General features: G+C 37.8%; 1 protein-coding gene across 4 annotated transcripts in view; it reads right to left on the bottom strand.

Moving 5' to 3' along the window:
* The window catches only part of MED23 (mediator complex subunit 23), a 52078-nt gene extending 39763 nt beyond the window's left edge, over positions 1–12315 (bottom strand). The window contains exons 1-6 of one of the 4 annotated variants that reach the window (XR_008992767.1): positions 12048–12315; positions 11701–11732; positions 11465–11552; positions 2714–2838; positions 1466–1577; positions 33–131 (exon numbers count right to left, since the gene is read on the bottom strand). Coding sequence is in view for 3 of the 4 variants with exons in the window: in XM_036903780.2 (XP_036759675.1) it covers positions 33–131; positions 1466–1577; positions 2714–2838; positions 11465–11552; positions 11701–11732; positions 12048–12095 (504 nt within the window). In the remaining variant the exon portion in view is untranslated. Of the gene's footprint in view, positions 1–32; positions 132–1465; positions 1578–2680; positions 2839–11464; positions 11553–11700; positions 11733–12047 lie in introns of those variants that run through there. The other 3 variants (XM_036903780.2, XM_036903781.2, XM_036903782.2) reach the window with 3 other exon arrangements.
* Positions 12316–17155: the final 4840 nt, after the last annotated feature.

Here is a 17155-nt window from a genome sequence, read left to right as displayed (position 1 = left end):
TGATCAATGAATTACAGACATGTCTTAATTACCTCTCTTGCTGCTAGAAGCTGCTGTACAACAGCGGAGCTCACTGTATTGGGAATTGTCAAGATTTTCTCCAAAATCACTTTCAAGAGATCTCGAACACCCTGATATAAGAAAAAAGTTATAGGTTAAACTTAAGTAATGTCTATGCTCATTAAAACATCTAAAGGTTTCAAGATTATACACTCAAGAAAAAAATCTTACCATCCAGGTCACACTTCAAAATTTTCTGGAATGGAGCTAACTTTCAAGTCCCTAACATCAACCCAAGAGAAGAGTCATGTTTCCAATACAGAATTTGAAAGAATATCTTGCAATATGAATAAAGCCCCTTACAAATAAAAACTAAACTTTCCATACGCTGCTAAGCTTTTTAACCTTCATAACATTAGAAGCATTTCTATTATTACATAATAACATTATCTAAATGTTAAAAAAGCCTGTGCTTACACATAGAAATGTATCTGAATAGAACTTGAAAACACTCTGAAAACATGGGCAATAAAACTTCCTGGCAAACTACTCTTTCTGCTCACTCCCTTTGGCATATTCCAACTTTATTCCTCCTTCTCAGCCATCACATACTTTAATCCCTCAAATTTATCCAATAAGGCTATTGTGTTAATCGGTCATCTCCTCATACTTATTATCAGTGGCATTATTTCAAAGCAGAATCTGACACATAGAGAAGAAATTCAACATTCATTTATTGAGTATAAACTATGCAACCAATCTTATAAAAGACAGACAGGACAAAATATACATATGAAAGAAATTATAAACAAGTATAAAGCACCATATGAATAAGAAGGTAAAAACTGCATGTTAACATGCTAAAGAAACTGACGTATAAGAGAAAATCGTTAGGAAAAGCTTATTAAATTAAATTTTGCATTAAATTCATGATTCTAATCAATTACCAATTAAATTAAGTCATTTTAGATTAGAGAAAATGTAGACATAAAGCAAACAGTCAGGTACTGACAAGCTCCTGAGCTGTACCACAGACATAATTAGAAGGTGTATGTTGTTTTTGATCAAGAAAAGAGTGTTGAAGATACTGGTTAAAGAAGATACACATATTCAAGGGAGGTCAAGGCAGAGGTGAAACAGGACTTGCCCCTTCATTACTTGATGCCAACATCCCTTCTCAGTTCCACACACCTCTGCTCTGTGTTCTTCCACTTGAAAGGGGCTCCAACATCCTAAGATTTGTGGCATAAAGGGAACCAGACTTCCCTTCTCATCATAAAAATATATTAGCCACTTGCATTTTTAAGAATGACACTGAGAAATTTTATAACCCTTTAGGAAATACAACAAAAAATAGATTTTGTAAGTGTTTCTCCTTCATTTCTCCCATCTGAAATTAAAATATATAGACTGAAAAATTAATAATGCCTGAAAGCAAATATTTTTTATAACTAGGAAAAAATACCTTGTAATCCACTCCCCCAATTATTTTCCGAACCAGTTTAAACGTTAAGGCCCAAAGCTGTGTTCTTTCCCATTCAAGAGTGTCGGAGTTTATCAGGGATTCACAAACCATCCTAGAAAAAAGGAATACCTGTTCCAGTTATAAGACAGAATTTTACAAGTTTCCTAACAGCCAAGCTCTGTGTACTCTATATCTCTCCCTGTAAGTAGTTTTCATAAAGGTATACTATTGCTCAAGCACACCTTAAAAAAAAAAAAATATAGTATTTTACATATTCTACTTGTATAAAAGATTAACACAAAGTTGAACTAAATAATATATATATATTTTAATGTAAGCTAATTTTTATTGCACATGCTCTTTCCCAGAATTTTTCTCTGCCCACCAAGGGGGCTTGAACTAAATAATATTACATTATATTTCTACTAGAAAAAAATCTGAAAGCTACTGGTTAAATGTTAACCAATTTTCAGTTTTTGGCAGACTGTCTTTTCCAAGTGCCTGCAACAAAATTTTTCACCCCACAGGCATTTCTGACGTGTGACAGATACTCCTCCCATGAAGAGATAGGAGGGTCTACATTGCCTTCCCTCAAATCTGGGCAGGCTACAGCAATATAGTACTGTATGACCTCCAAGGCAAGGTAATATAGCTTCGGCCTAGCTCTCTTTTCAATACTTGCTCTTAGACTCCACAATGCCATGAGAAAGTAGCGGTTACATGGAGAAGGCACATGTAGGGTCCCACCCCAATAGCCCCAGCTAGGTCCCAGAAGACAACCAGGTATAAACCACCAAAAATACGAAAGGGGAAGACCTTGTCATGACTCCAGTCTTAGTCACCACCTAATTATAATTGTAAGACTCTGAGAAAACACTGCCTACTTAAGCTCAGTCAACCACTATAACCCTGAGCATTAATAATAAAATTATTTTTATTGTTTTAAGTCAAAGTGTTGAGGTTATTCATTGGGCAGCAAGTTAACTGGAGCAAGCTCATCAAACTGAGTGATCTTAGCCTCTGGGCTAAAAGGCAAGGCCCTTCAGAGTTGAGCCTTTAAGTATAAAATTCTAAGAACACTGCACCCTGATAGCTAAAACCTGAGGTAGTATGAAGGATTTCTTGTTGAGCCTAACTTCCTTCTTCACTCGCTTATCCAGTGCCAACTGTTGTTTACAACATTCTTGACCAATTTCCAAACATAAGAAAGAGTACCTTTGGATTGCTCCTATCCACCACTAGACATACCTGGGTGGAAGGAGCCCAGTCTCAACTGCCATTGCTAAGCAGTCATAAAGAAAAGAAATTCTTTTAGGGCTGTGCTGGCCATGAATGAATTTAACAATCCACTGAATGCATTGTTCATGAGATTCCTGGAAAAAAAGAAAAAAAAAAGATTGTATTTTAGGTCTAAAGTTATATTTTGTAATTAACAAAGAATTAAAACTACACCTGGAAGTATCAGAAGACTATGAATGAGACACTCCACTATGAACATTCATGAATGGAAACAATTTTTTTAAAAAACAAAATGCAATAAAAAGCGCAGATTTGTGTTTGTTGTATCATGCTTAAAATCTTATAATTAAATACATTAAACTCCTACAATTTGTATTACATGGGACCTCCCATTTAAGGATTAAAAGGAGTAAGATTATATTAACATATTCATGGTCAATAGAAAACTCTAACACAGATTGTATAGGGCATTATAAACAGTGCCTTTAATAGCTGACATAAATATTCCAGTCACTGGGGGAAATATCAATTATTAGTCCACCAGCCTCATGAGAATTTAGTGTGATTCTAATCCCTAAAAGTACAATTATAAATAAAATTTAATAATTTAATTATAAATCAAAATTAATAGCTCTAATTTCTAATACTCCAATGATATAACAAATTTCTAGAATTGCATAACTTCAATCCAATACCAAAATGTAATGCCCATATCAAAGTTTGTTCTAAGATACCCTCAAGATGAACCTGTATGTCCTGTTCCTGTGCCCTATCATTGTTCCTCATGTACATTTCTACTGTTGAATATATCATGCTGATTTAGAAATATCTATTTTCTTCCTGGCTCCCCCCATTAGAATATAAACTCTGTGAAGTCAAGAGCCATGCTTTAATTCATTAACTGTTTAATGAATTATTAAGAATTGAAATAACTGTTTAATGAATTATTAAGAATTGAAACATCATTCAGAGAAATGCAAAATAAAACCATACTGAGAGAAAATTTCTCATGTCTTAAATTGGCATGAGATTTCAGACAATTCATTAACACTCTACAGTGAGGCTCTAGGGAATAATACTCTTATCCATTACAAGTGGAGACTGTAAATTAGTATGGCCTTTTATGGAATACTATTAGGCAATTTTTATAAAAATTACAAATAGACATACTCTCTGACCCAGAGATATTACTTCCAGGAATTTATTCTGTGTCCCTTGCATAATCACATTTACTATAGTATTTTTTAAATTGGAAAAGGTAAGAAGCATGTCAATCAGCAGGGGACCAGTTAAATAAAGCCATAGAATAGAATATTATGCTGCTATAAGAAAGGAAGAAAGGCAGAAGTAACTGTAATGGATTGATTTAGAATTACTTTCAGAATTTAATATTGTGAGCAAAAAAAGCCAGGTGCTAATGAACAGTGTACATAGTATATGAACATTCTATAAAATGACTGTGTATAAACTACTTCTAGAAGGAAACAAGGAACAGAAAGATGGAAAGCAGACTATTCACTGGGTTCCCCTTTTGGTACCTTTTGCATTTTGAACCCTATGAATATATTACCTACTAGAAAATAATTAAAACAAAATTTTTAAAAACGAATTTATTACCACTATGTGATCCATGTCTGAGCAGCAAGTATTACCATCGGTGGTTCAACTGCAAACAATTCTCATTTTCTTACTTACACCAGGAGAAGATAATGCACTACTGGGACCCTGTAAGGATTCCACACATTTTGTCTTTTCTCAAGGATACATTTTATGGTGACTGTTCTGTTCTAATTTTTACCGATCTTTTCTTCATTTGTATTATACTATCTTTATATCCTTAATATAGTATCTTTGCATCTTTACTATAGCATCATTGTATCAATGCTGTGCCAGTTATATTATTCATTTATTTGTTGAATAAATATATGAAAATTTTATCCCTTACAATCCCTAACACGGCTGTTTTCAAGTGAACCAAATAAATCTGAATAGGATGATAATCAGAATGGTTTTATATAATCTAACTGGAGGATATTTTTTAAAACATGCTGTGTTGGAGGCAGATTCAAGATGGCAGCATGAGAGGTGAGACGGAGACCTCCTCCCACAACCACATATAATACAAAAAATAGAGTTAATACAAATAATTCTAAAAGAGCAACAGGAAAGAAGGCTGCACCAGACTGCATACACCTGGAGAACAGAGCAGACCTCACAAAACAGGGCATCATACCAAACCCTTGATCCAGTGGGATCCAAGCCCTTCCCCCACCCCAGTTCACCGGCAGGACGAAGAGAAATAGTGCAGGGAGGGAGTGGAGGCCTAGGACTGCTGAATACCCAGCCCTGGAGATCTGCTTTGGGAGCACAAATCTACATTGCATGGTGCTCTGAAGATTAGTGGGGTTGGAAAGCTAAGACAGGCAGAATACTTGGAGAGACTGAGATTTCAGCCATTTGTGGAGGCGAGCTCCACATACGGCTGCTCTGGGACAAAAGAAAGACAGGAGGTCTGAGAGGCTTCCTAGCAGCTAGAGGGCTTCTGAAGGGGTGGGGTTTGCACAGACCTTGCAGTGCTGGAGAGGGATAGGTGGACAAGGTTGTCTGGGTGTGCTCTGCCCAGCAGGTTGGGAACTTTCAGGAGCTTCAGGCACTCCATCCCCCTGGCGAGCTACTCAGCTCCAAGGCCCCCCACTGTGATATGCAGCTGCTGCGCCTTCCTCCTGGCCTGCCAGCAGCAGCTCGCAAACCAGCAGTCCCTGCCCTGGCATCAGGCCAGCCAGAGGGAGATCCTGCCTCCAGCAGATACAGGCACAAAGCACAGAGCCTTACACCTGTGTGCTTGGCCCACTGGTTCTGACAGTAGAGACAGGCACTGCAGCTGGGAAGCAGGAAACAGCTCTTTCCTCCTCCCAGGCAGCAGAGCTGCTCCCCTGTGACCCATGACATCACTCCAGGAGCTGAGCAGCTCCAGAGACTAGAGCTCTGGGCACTAGAGGGCGCCACATACAAATATGAAACGTCAAAGGAACCTAGTTCAAACCAAAATCTTACAAATACCAGAAAAAGGCCAAATGAAACAGAACTCATCAATTTTCCTGGAAGAGAGTTAAAAAAAAAATCATAAACATGCTCATGGAGGTACAAAAAAACACTCAACACAGGGACAAATTTAGGACAGAGATTAAATCATTAAGAAATTCCACATCTGAAATGAAACATACAATGGAGGGATATAAAAGCAGATTAGATGAAGCAGAAGAGATGGTAAATGGAATAGAAATGAAAGAAGAGAAATACAAAGACGCTGAGGCACAGGGAGAAAAAAGGATCCTTAAGAATGAAAGAATGTTGAGAGGACTGTGTGACCAATCCAAATGGAGCAATATTCACATTATCAGAGTACCAGAAGAAGAAGAGAGAAAAAGGGAAAGAAAGTGTCTTTGAGGAGGTAATTGCTGAAAACTTCCCCAGTCTGGGGAAGGAGATAATTTCTCAAGCCATGGAGGTGCACAGATCTCCCAACACACGGGAACCAAGGAAGGCAACACCAAGATATATAATAATTAAAATGGCAAAGATCAAGGATAAGGACAAACTTTTAAAAGCAGATAGAGAAAGGAAAAAGATCACATACAAAGGAAAGGTTATCATCAGACTTCTTAACAGAATCCTTACAGGCCAGAAGGGACTGGCTTGATACATTTAATGCAATGAAACAAAAGGGGCCTCAAACGAAGAAGACTCTACCCAGAAAGATTATCATTTAAATTTGAAGGAGGGATTAAACAATTTCCAGATAAGCAAAAGCTGAGAGAATTTACCTCTATAGTGCATTTTGGAGGGACTGCTATAGATGGAAGTGTTCCTAAGGCTAAATAGCTGTCACCAGGGGAAATAAAACCACAGTAAAGAAAGTAGAACAAGTAATTACTAAGCAGATGCAAAAGCAAATCAACTATCCCCAAAGTCAATCAAGGAATAGATAAAGAGTATAGAATATGATACCAAATATATAAAGAATGGAGGAGGAAGAGAAAGGAGGGAAAGGAAAAGAACCGTTAGGTTGTGTTTGTGAGTTAAATTAGACTCTTAGAGAGTAAGGGAATTACCCTTCAACCTTTGATAACCACGAATCTAAAGACAGCAATGGCAATATGTACATACCTATCCATAATCACCCTAAATGTAAATAGTCTGAATGCACCAATCAAAAGACACAGCATCATTGAATGGATAAAAAACAAGACCCATCTATATGCTGCCTATGAGAGACTCACTTCAAACCGAAAGACATACACAGACTGAAAGAGATGGAAAAGATTATTTCATGCAATTAATAGGGAGTAAAAAGCAGAAGTTGCAGTCCTTGTATCAGACAAAATAGACTTCAAAACAAAGAAAGTAATAAGAGACAAAGAAGGACATTACATATTGTTAAAGCGGTCAGTTCAACAAGGGAATATAACCATTAAAAATATCTACGCACTCAATATAGGAGCACCTAAATGTGTGAAACAAATACAAACAGAATTAAAATGGGAAACAGAATGCAATGCATTCATCATTTTAGGAGACTTCAACACACCACTCATGCCAAAGGACAGATCAACCAGACAGAAAATAAGTAAGGAGTCACAGGCACTGAACAACACATTAGAACAGATGGACCTAACAGACATCTACAGAACTCTACACCCAAAAGCAGAAGGATACACATTCTTCTCAATTGCACATGGAACATTTTCAAGAATAGATCATATACTAGGCCACAAAAAGAGCTTCAGGAAATTCAGAAGGGTTGAAATTGTACCAACCAGCTTCTCAGAACACAAAGGTATAAAACCAGAAATAAATTATGCAAAGAAAATGAAAGATCCCACAAACACATGGAGGCTTAATAACGTGCTCCTAAATAACTAATGCATCAATGACCAAACAAAAATAGAGATCAAGCAAAACTGGAAGACAAATGAAAACAATACTGCAAAATCTGTGGGATACAGCAAAGAGCATGCTAAGAGGGAAGTATTTTGAAATACAGGCTTACCTCAAAAAAGAACAACAATTTCAAATGAACAGTCTGAAATCACAATTAATGACACTAGAAAAACAAGAACTGACACCCAAAGTCAGAAGGAGGGACGTAAAAAAGATCAGAGCAGAAATAAATAAAATTGAGAAGAATAAAACAATGGGAAGAATCAATGAAACCAGGAGCTGGTTCCTTGAGAAAATAAGCAAAATAGATAAAGTCCTAGCGAGACTTATCAAGAAAAAAAGAGAGTCTACACACATAAACAGAATCAGAAATGAGAAAGGAAAAATCACTATGGATACCACAGAAATACAAAGAATTATTAGAGAATACCAGGAAAAAACATACACCAATAGATAACCTAGAAGAAATGGACAATTTTCTAGAAAAATACAATCTTCCACGACAGACCCAAGAAGAAACAGAAAATCTGAAAAGACCAATTACCAGCAATGAAATTGAATTGGTAATCAAGAACCTACATAAGAACAAAACCCCTGTACCAGATGGCTTCATTGCTGAATTTTATCAAACATTACCCATGTTCCTTAAAGTTTTCCAAAAAGTAGAAGTGGGAATACTCCCAAACTCATTGCATGAGGCCCACATCACTCTAATACCAAAAGCAGTCTAAGACAACACAAAAAAAGAAAATTACATACCATATACCTGATGAACATAGATGCAAAAATACTCAATATTAGCAAACCGAATTCAAAAATACATCAAAAAGATCTTCCATTAAGATCAAGTAGGTTTATTCCAGGGCTTCAAGTATGGTACAATATTAAAAAATCCATCAACATCACATACCACATCAACAAAAAGGACAAAAATCACACAATCACCTCCATAGATGCTGAAAGCATTTAACAAAATTCAACATCCATTCATGATAAAAACTCTCAACGAAATGGGTATAGAGGGCAAGTACCTCAACATAATAAAGGCCATATATGACAAATACACAGCCAACATCATACTTAACAGCGAAAAGCTAAAAGCTTTTCCTTTAAGATCAGAACAAGACAAGGATGCCCACTCTCTCCACTTTTAATCAACATAGTTCTGAAGGTCCTCATCACGGCAAACAGACAACACAAAGAAATAAAAGGCATCCACATTGATAAGGAAGAAGTTAAACTGTCACTGTCTGCAGACAACATGACATTGTACATAAAAAAACCCTAAAGAATCTACCCCAAAACTACTAGAACTAATAACTGAATTCAGCAAAGTTGCAGGATACAAAATCAATACACAGAAATCTGTTGCATTCCTATATACTAACAATGAGCTAGCAGAAAGAAAAATCAGGAAAACAATTCCATTCACAATTGCATCAAAAAGAATAAAATACCTAGGAATAAACCTAACCAAGGAAGCGAAAGACATATACCCTGAAAACTACAAGACACTTATGAGAGAAATTAAGGAAGATACCAATAAATGGAAATCTATCCCATGCTCACGGATAGGAAGAATTAATATAGTCAAAATGGCCATCCTGCCTAAAGCAATCTACAGATTCAATGCAATATCCCTACCAAAATACCAACAGCATTCTTCAATGAACTAGAACAAATAGTTCTAAAATTCATATGGAACCACAAAAGATCCCAAATAGCCAAAGCAATCCTGAGAAGGAAAAATAAAGCTGGGGGTCTATGCTCCCCGACTTCAAGCTCTACTACAAAGCTACAGTAACCAAGACAATTTAGTACTGGCACAAGAACAGACCCATAGATCAATGGAACAGAATAGAGAGCCCAGATATAAACTCAACCACATATGGTCAATTAATATATGATAAAGGAACCATGGATATACAATGGGGAAAGGACAGCCTCTTCAACAACTGGTGTTGGCAAAACTGGTAGCTACATGTAAGAGAATGAAATTAGATTATTGTCTTAACCCCATCACAAAAGTAAACTCAAAATGGATCAAAGACCTGAATGTAAGTCATGAAATCATAAATCTCTTAGAAGAAAACATAGGCAAAAATCTCTTAAATATAAACATGAGCAATGTTTTCCTGAAGACATCTCCCAGGGCAAGGGAAACAAAGGCAAAGTTGAACAAATGGGACTACATCAAACTAAAAAGCTTTTGTACAGCAAAGGAACCATCAGCAAAATGAAAAGGCATCCTACAGTATGGGAGAATATATTCATAAATGACATATCCGACAAGAGGTTAACAAACTAAATATATAAAGAACTCACATGCCTCAACACCCAAAAGCAAATAACACAATTAAAAAAAGGGTGGAGGAAAAATGAACTAGCGGTTACCAAAGGAAGGGCGGGTGGGGAGGGAGGGAGAAGGGGACTGAGGAGTATTATGTTTAGTACACTAGGTGATGGGATCATGGGGAGAACAGTGTATCACAGAGAAGGGGCATAGTGGATCTCTGGCAACTTGCTGCACTGATGGACAGTGTCTGCATTGAGGTATGGTTGGGGACTTGATAATATGGGTAAATGTAGTAACCACATTGTTTTTTCATGTGAAACCTTCATAAGAGTGTATATCAATCATACCTTAATAAAAAAATAATGGGTGGAGGATATGAACAGACACTTCTCTAAAGAAGAAATTCAGATGGCCAACAGACACATGAAAAGATGTTCCACATCGCTAATTATCAGGGAAACGCAAGTTAAAATCACAATGAGATATCACCTCACACTAGTTAGGATGGCCAACATAGAAAAGACTAGGAACAACAAATGCTGGCGAGGATGTGGAGAAAGGGGAACCCTCCTACATTGTTGGTGGGAAAGCAAACTAGTTCAACCATTGTGCAAAGCAATATGGTGGTTCCTCAAAAAACTAAAAATAGAAATACCATTTGACCCAGGAACTCCACTCCTAGGAATTTACCCAAAAAAAAGAGTTCTCAGATTCAAAAAGACATATGTACCCCTATGTTTATCGCTGCACTATTTACAATAGCCAAGATATGGAAGCAACTTAATTATCCATCAGTAGATGCATGGATAAAGATGTGGTACATATACACAATGGAATACTGTTCAGCCATAAGAAAGAAACAAATCCTACCATTTGCAACAACATGGTTGGAACTGGAGGACATTATGCTCAGTGAAATAAGCCAGGCGGAGAAAGACAAATGCCAAATGATTTCCCTCATTTGTGGAGTATAAAAACGAAGCAAAACTGAAGGAACAGAGTAGCAGCAGACTCACAGACTCCAAGAAGGGACTAGTGGTTACCAAAGGGGAGGGGCAGGGGAGGGTGAAGGGGACTGTGGGATATCATGATTGGTGCACATGGTGTGTGTGGGGTCACAGGGAAGACAGTGTAGCTCAGAGAAGACAAATAGGGACTCTGTGGCATCTTACTACACTGATGGACAGTGACTGCAATGGGGTAAGGGGGCCGACTCAATAAGGGTGAATGTAATAACCACATTGTTTCTCTTGTGAAACCTTCATAAGAGTGTATATCAATGATACCTTAATTAAAAAAAAAACATGCTATGTTGTCATCAACTGATTTCTCAGTACAGATTCTCCACTGGAAGAATACAAATTGAAACAAATGGAAAACAGAATAGCCAAATAAAAGATGACACATTTCTTTCCAGAAAGACCTTAACAACAGCAGAGGAAATGTGGAAAAAAAAAAAAAAAAAAAGGGCAGAGGGGCCTTAAAAATCATCAGCTGAATGTACTTAAAAATGCAGTGCTTACTTGAGAAAGACCTCCCCAAAACTGTCTGAAGGCCCCCAAACAGCTAATTAGTTTCGTTTTTTCGTCTTCAGGGGTGTCCATAAACATGCTGAAAAACAAAAATCACATTACTTGCCATTAGTTTTAAAAGGTAACTCAACATAGCCAGAATGGTAGATCTTAAAAGCCTCCAAGACAAACCTAAGTAAAATCTTAGAGACACGTAAAAACAGAAAAATCCCTAAGCATATACTCACCCAGGGAAAGCCTCTTCTATAATTTCCGTTTTCTGTAAAAGAAAAAACAAAAGTTAACGATGCGAATCAAATTAAAAAGGGGAGAGAGGGGCCTCTCCGAGTAAAAAAGTACAATGTAGCACAGGGCACGTCATTTTCAATCAGCAACAAGCAGAAACTAACAACATCCGCCTGGCCTGTCACAAAGGGCGCTGAGGATCTCAAATGAGACGTTGAGAATCGCTGAAGCCCTACATGTATATACAATGTGTCCCGACAAAGGAGAGGCGGCGGCAGGTTTGTGGAGTCGCGTCGCCGAGTCCCCCTTCGCCCAGCCGTCGCCCTGGGTCCCCGGCCATGTCACTCACCACCACCTCCTCAAAAATGCTCTGCAGTTGCGTCTCCATCTGTACCATCGCCCCTGCTTTCCGGGCTTCGGAGCGGGCGGCCCGGGTCAAGCCCGAGCTCTGCGACTAGAGGGGGCGAGGGGCGGAGACCCGCAGGAAACCTCAGCTCGCCGGCTCGCCGGGGTCGCTTTCCTCCGCAAACCCTCATGTGAGAGCGTCTCATCCGGGGCCTAGCGAACAACCGGAGCCTGAGCGAGAGCCGGAGCGCTCTGTGCGCTCCAATCACGAAACGGGGAGAAACCAGAACCCAGCCAGATGGTTCCGCCGGCGAAGAAGGCAGTCCCGAACCAGACGAGAGCGCCTCCAAGTGGAGCCTCAGAGTAAGTCACCCAAAGGCGATGGCTGCACGCCTCCACCTCCTGCCAGCGTAGGGAGTTGCTTCCTGTCTAGGCTAATTTTTTTGCGTACTGGGAACGGGAAAAGGTTGGAGCTGAGGGCTGGTCGGCTGCGGGAAATGCTCCTGAGATCAACCTGATGTCTGTGAGGGACTGACCTGAAGCTACGTTGGCAGCTTGGAGGAGCCAGGAGTTGAAACCACACTTTTCCTGAGTACAGGAACCATAGATATCTGTTTTTTGGTGTTGTATGAGTTCTTTATATATTTTGGACATTAACCTCTTATTAGATATATCATTTGCAAATATCTCCTCACACTCAATAGGTTGCCTTTTCATTTAGTTGATGGTTTCCTTTGCTGTACAAAAGCTTTTAGTTTGATGTAGTCTCAGCTAATTTTAATACTGGCCAGGGCTTGTATAATTAAAAAGGTAAAATGGTCAGGAAAGAAATATTTTTACCATAACCAAGTACAAATTGATCTTTATATCATGAGTGCAAATACTCCATTCACTGAGTAAAAACGATTCACTCCTAGACCTTATGTTTTCTGCCAATATTCATTTAAGTGGCTGTATAATTTATATACAATGAAATGCATAAAATTTAAATGTACAGATCCATTAAATCTGACCCTTAACTACCACTTCAGTCAAAATATGGAATATTTCTGTCACCCCAGAAAGTTCCTGGTATCCCTTTGCAGTCCCCCTCCCAGCAGCAAACATTGTTTTAATTTATGTAACCAATCATTAGTTTGCATGCTCTTGAAGTTTGTATCTTTGGAATCATACAATATGCACAATTTTGTGACTAATTTCTTTCGCACTATATTCTATTTTGAGATTCCACTCTCATGTGTCATACCATTGTATGAACATACTACAGATTATTTACTGATTTCATCTGTTGGTGGATATTTAGATTATTTTAGATTTTTACTATTAGGAATAAAGTTGCTGCAAACATACCCAAACAACTCTTTCTGTGGACATATATTATCTTTTCTCTTGGGCAAATACCTAGGAACAGAATTTTGGGTCATGTGGTAAGTATATGTTTAACTTTATAAGAAATTGCCAAACAGTTCTCTAAAGTGTGTATACCATTTTTACACTATAATACCACTAATGTGTGAGAGTTTCCATTGTTCTACATTCATGTCACCATTTGGTATTTCAGTCTTTTTACTTTTACCCATTCTAATTGGATGTTCATTTCCCTAGTGACTAATGATGCTGATTTTTTAATGTACATTTTATAAGCTATTCAGATTATCTTTTGTGAAGGGCCTGTTCAAGTCTTTTGCTTATTATTAATCAGTTGATTTCTTATATTCCTATTTATTTGTAGGAGTATTTATATGTCTTTTATCAGATATATGTATGCTGAATATTTTCTCCTTATCTTGGCTTGCTTTTTCATTTTTAAAATGATGTTTTTGATTAGCAGAAATGTTTATTTTTGATGAAATCTAATATATTATTTAAAAATTTTTATGGTTATTGTTTTAGTAGGCAATGAAATTGTTGTCTTCCCTAAGGTCATGAATATAACCTCCAATGTTTTCTTCTAGAAGCTTTATATAGTTTTAGCTTTGATGTTTAGGTCCATGATCCATCTTAAATTAATTTTTGTGGGGAGTGTAGGGGTGTAATGGGGGAGCAGGGCTGGCTCCTTCTCTGTTCCAGAGGGGTCATGGCTCCTGCCTAAGGACTAAGGGTCCTGGTGGGCCTGGAGTCTCAAGCTAAAGAAGATTATTCTTGAGGCTTAGAATCTAACGGCATTTTCCTTGCCAGATTTTCAGACTTGCTTGGAACCTTTGATCCCTTCCTTTTCAATTTCTTACTTTTGGAATGAGAATGTCTGTCTCACCACTGTATTTTGAAAGAGGTGACTTTTACCTGGCTTCACAAGCTCATACCTAGGTTCATAAAGAGGAATTTTGCCTCAGGATGAATCATACAACTAGACTTATCCATTTGTCCTAGTACCACCTTGTTGAAACAACTTTCTTTTACCTATTGAATTACCTTGGATTAGTATTGGTCTATTTTTAGAGTCTCTATTCTGTTCTTTTGAACTATTTGTTTATTTTTATGCCAATATCAGATTGTCTCAATTGCTGTAGTTTTTTTCCCCCCCAAGCTTATTTTAGGTATTTTAGGTCCTTGGCATTTCTATATAAATTTTGACCCCAAAATACTGGGATATTTTATTGGGATTAAATTGACTCTATAAAGTAATTTGGGAATGATTGATTCCTAAACAATATTGAATCCTTTAGTCTACAAACAGGGTAGAGATCTCCATTTATTTAGGTCTTTTATTTATTTAAGCAATATCTTATAGTTTTAATAGTGTGGGTATTGTGTACATTTTGTTAAATTTATAAGGATTCTTTTAGGATGCTATTTCAAATAGCATTTTAAAAATTATGTTTTCCAATGTTTTATTGTTAACATATACAAATACAATTGATTTTTGTATATTGACTTTTTATCCTGTGACCTTGCTAAATTCACTTTTTATTTCTAGTAGCTTTGGTAGATCCCTTAAAATCATCTATTTCCACAGCAATGATCATCTGAAAATTGAATGGTTTTATTTGTTCCTTCCCAATTTATTTCTTCCTTTATTTGTGTTTCATGCTCTACTCTACTGTACTGCCTAGGACTTTCAGCAACACAGTGTTGAAGACAAATGGTGAGAACACACATCCTTGCCTTAAACAGGGAAAAAATCCTTATCTTGGAAAACGAATTTGGAGGAAGCATTCAAAGTTTATTAATGCATAGATAGTTAAAGGGGGAAAGTATCTTGATGATTATAAGGCTGGGAAGAATAAAATTGGGGAGCTTTTCGGAGAAGCTCTGGAAAAGGAAATCATCTAACCATCTCAGTGTTTGTGTGTGTGGTGGAGAGCAGGTGTTGCACAGTAATGAGTATTGTGTCATTGTGTAAAGAATTAAGTTGAGCAGAAAGACGTGTGGTCTTTGCCCTTAACTTCTGGAAGGTAATTTTTAAACCCTTGGAATTATCATGCCTGATAGAAGTGTTTTGGTTTGCTGGGGTCCTTGGATCTCCCCAGGCAGTCTATCAATGTGATTTGAGGTGGAGAAGGTTGGCTTATGAAGTAGCATCTCAACCTTTGGAAGGGCTGGAGATTGAGATCAGCTACAGGGTCAGTCAAACATGCCTACATGATGGAGTTCCAATGATATCTGGACACTACACTCAAGTGGGCTTTCCTGGTTGGCAATATTAATATTCACATGTGTTGTTACATATTGATTCCAGGAAACTAATGCTGTCCACAGCTCCATGGGGAGGAGGAGATAAACAGAAGCTGTGTATTTCAAACTTTCCTAGACTCTGTCCCTTTGTTCATTAATTTAAATCTTTTAGCTAAAATAAACAGTAACCATAAGTGTAACATGACTCCTTCCAGAATTATCAAATTTAAGGGTTGCCTTGGAGACTCCCAAACTTGGAATTGGTGTCAGAAGTGAGGGTGGTCTTGTGGACTGCACCACAATGTCTCTTTGTTAGGAAGGAAAGAAAAAAATGGTAAAGGGTGGGAGGGGAGAAGAGAAAGAAGGAAGCAGAGAAGAAAGAAAATGTCAACTGACGTCTGTCTGTATAGGTGTTTGTTTGCATACACAAGGAGGAAGGATGAGATATTGTTGCCTGTGGCAGCCAGAATTGTAGCCATCCAAAGAGGTCCATGTTCTATTCACCAGAACCTGAAAATATGTTAGATTATATAATAAAGGAGTATTAAAGTTACAGATGGAATTAAGATTGCTAGTCATTTTAATTTAAAATAAGGAGATTGCCCTGAATTTATCTGGGTAGTTAATATAATCAAAAGGGCCCTTAGAAGTAGAAGAGAGAGGTCGAAGATAGAAAGAGGTGTGGCTAAGGAAGGACGGTCAAAGTTTCCTGTGGCTGAGCAAGAGAGGGTCAAGGAGAGATACAAGGTTTCTGGCCTAGACGATGGAGGAAAGGAGCCATTAGCTAAGGAATGTGGGGGCTTCCAAAAGCTAGAGAAGTCAATGCAGCAGATTCTCACCCTAGAGTCTCCAGAAAGAAAACCATCTTGTTGACACCTTGATTTTAGCTCAGTGAGACCTATTTTGGACTTGTAACCATCAGAACTGTAAAATAATAAATTTGTGTTGTTTTAAGCCACTAACGTTGTGGTAATTTGGTATAGCAGCCACAGAAAAATAATATAAATGCTTAAGTATCAATATCGGCTGCCTGAGAGGGATGGGCAGGATTGACTTGTTAGTTTATTTATTATTAAGCAATACTTAAAACAAACAAACAAAAAAGAGTGGAAATTTTTTTCCTACAAGGTATTCTCTTCACTTTTGATGCTGAAGATTTCAACACATATGTCCCATAAACAACCTTATTAGGTCCAAAACCAGTTATCATCTCTCCAGAAAACTAGACTCCTGCTGGTGCCTCTCTCTCTTCTAATGGCACCACTCTTTTCCTGGTCACCTGTTCTCTGCTCTCTAAACTCAGCTGAGCTGCATTCCTGTTTCTCAAATCCAACATTTTTGTTTCCATTGCTTTCAACTAGCTTGTCACCTCTCTCTAGGATGGGGACAGCTCCACCTACCTGGCCTCTCTGCCTTTAGCCCTCCCTTCTCTGTCCATTCCATCCTCCAGAACCAGGTAAATACCTCTACAGCATACCTTCATCATGTTGCTCTCTG

The sequence above is a fragment of the Manis pentadactyla genome, chromosome 12 (genome assembly GCF_030020395.1).
Source record: "Manis pentadactyla isolate mManPen7 chromosome 12, mManPen7.hap1, whole genome shotgun sequence".
Classification (NCBI taxonomy): domain Eukaryota; kingdom Metazoa; phylum Chordata; class Mammalia; order Pholidota; family Manidae; genus Manis; species Manis pentadactyla.
This window is presented reverse-complemented; position numbering and strand designations above follow the sequence as displayed.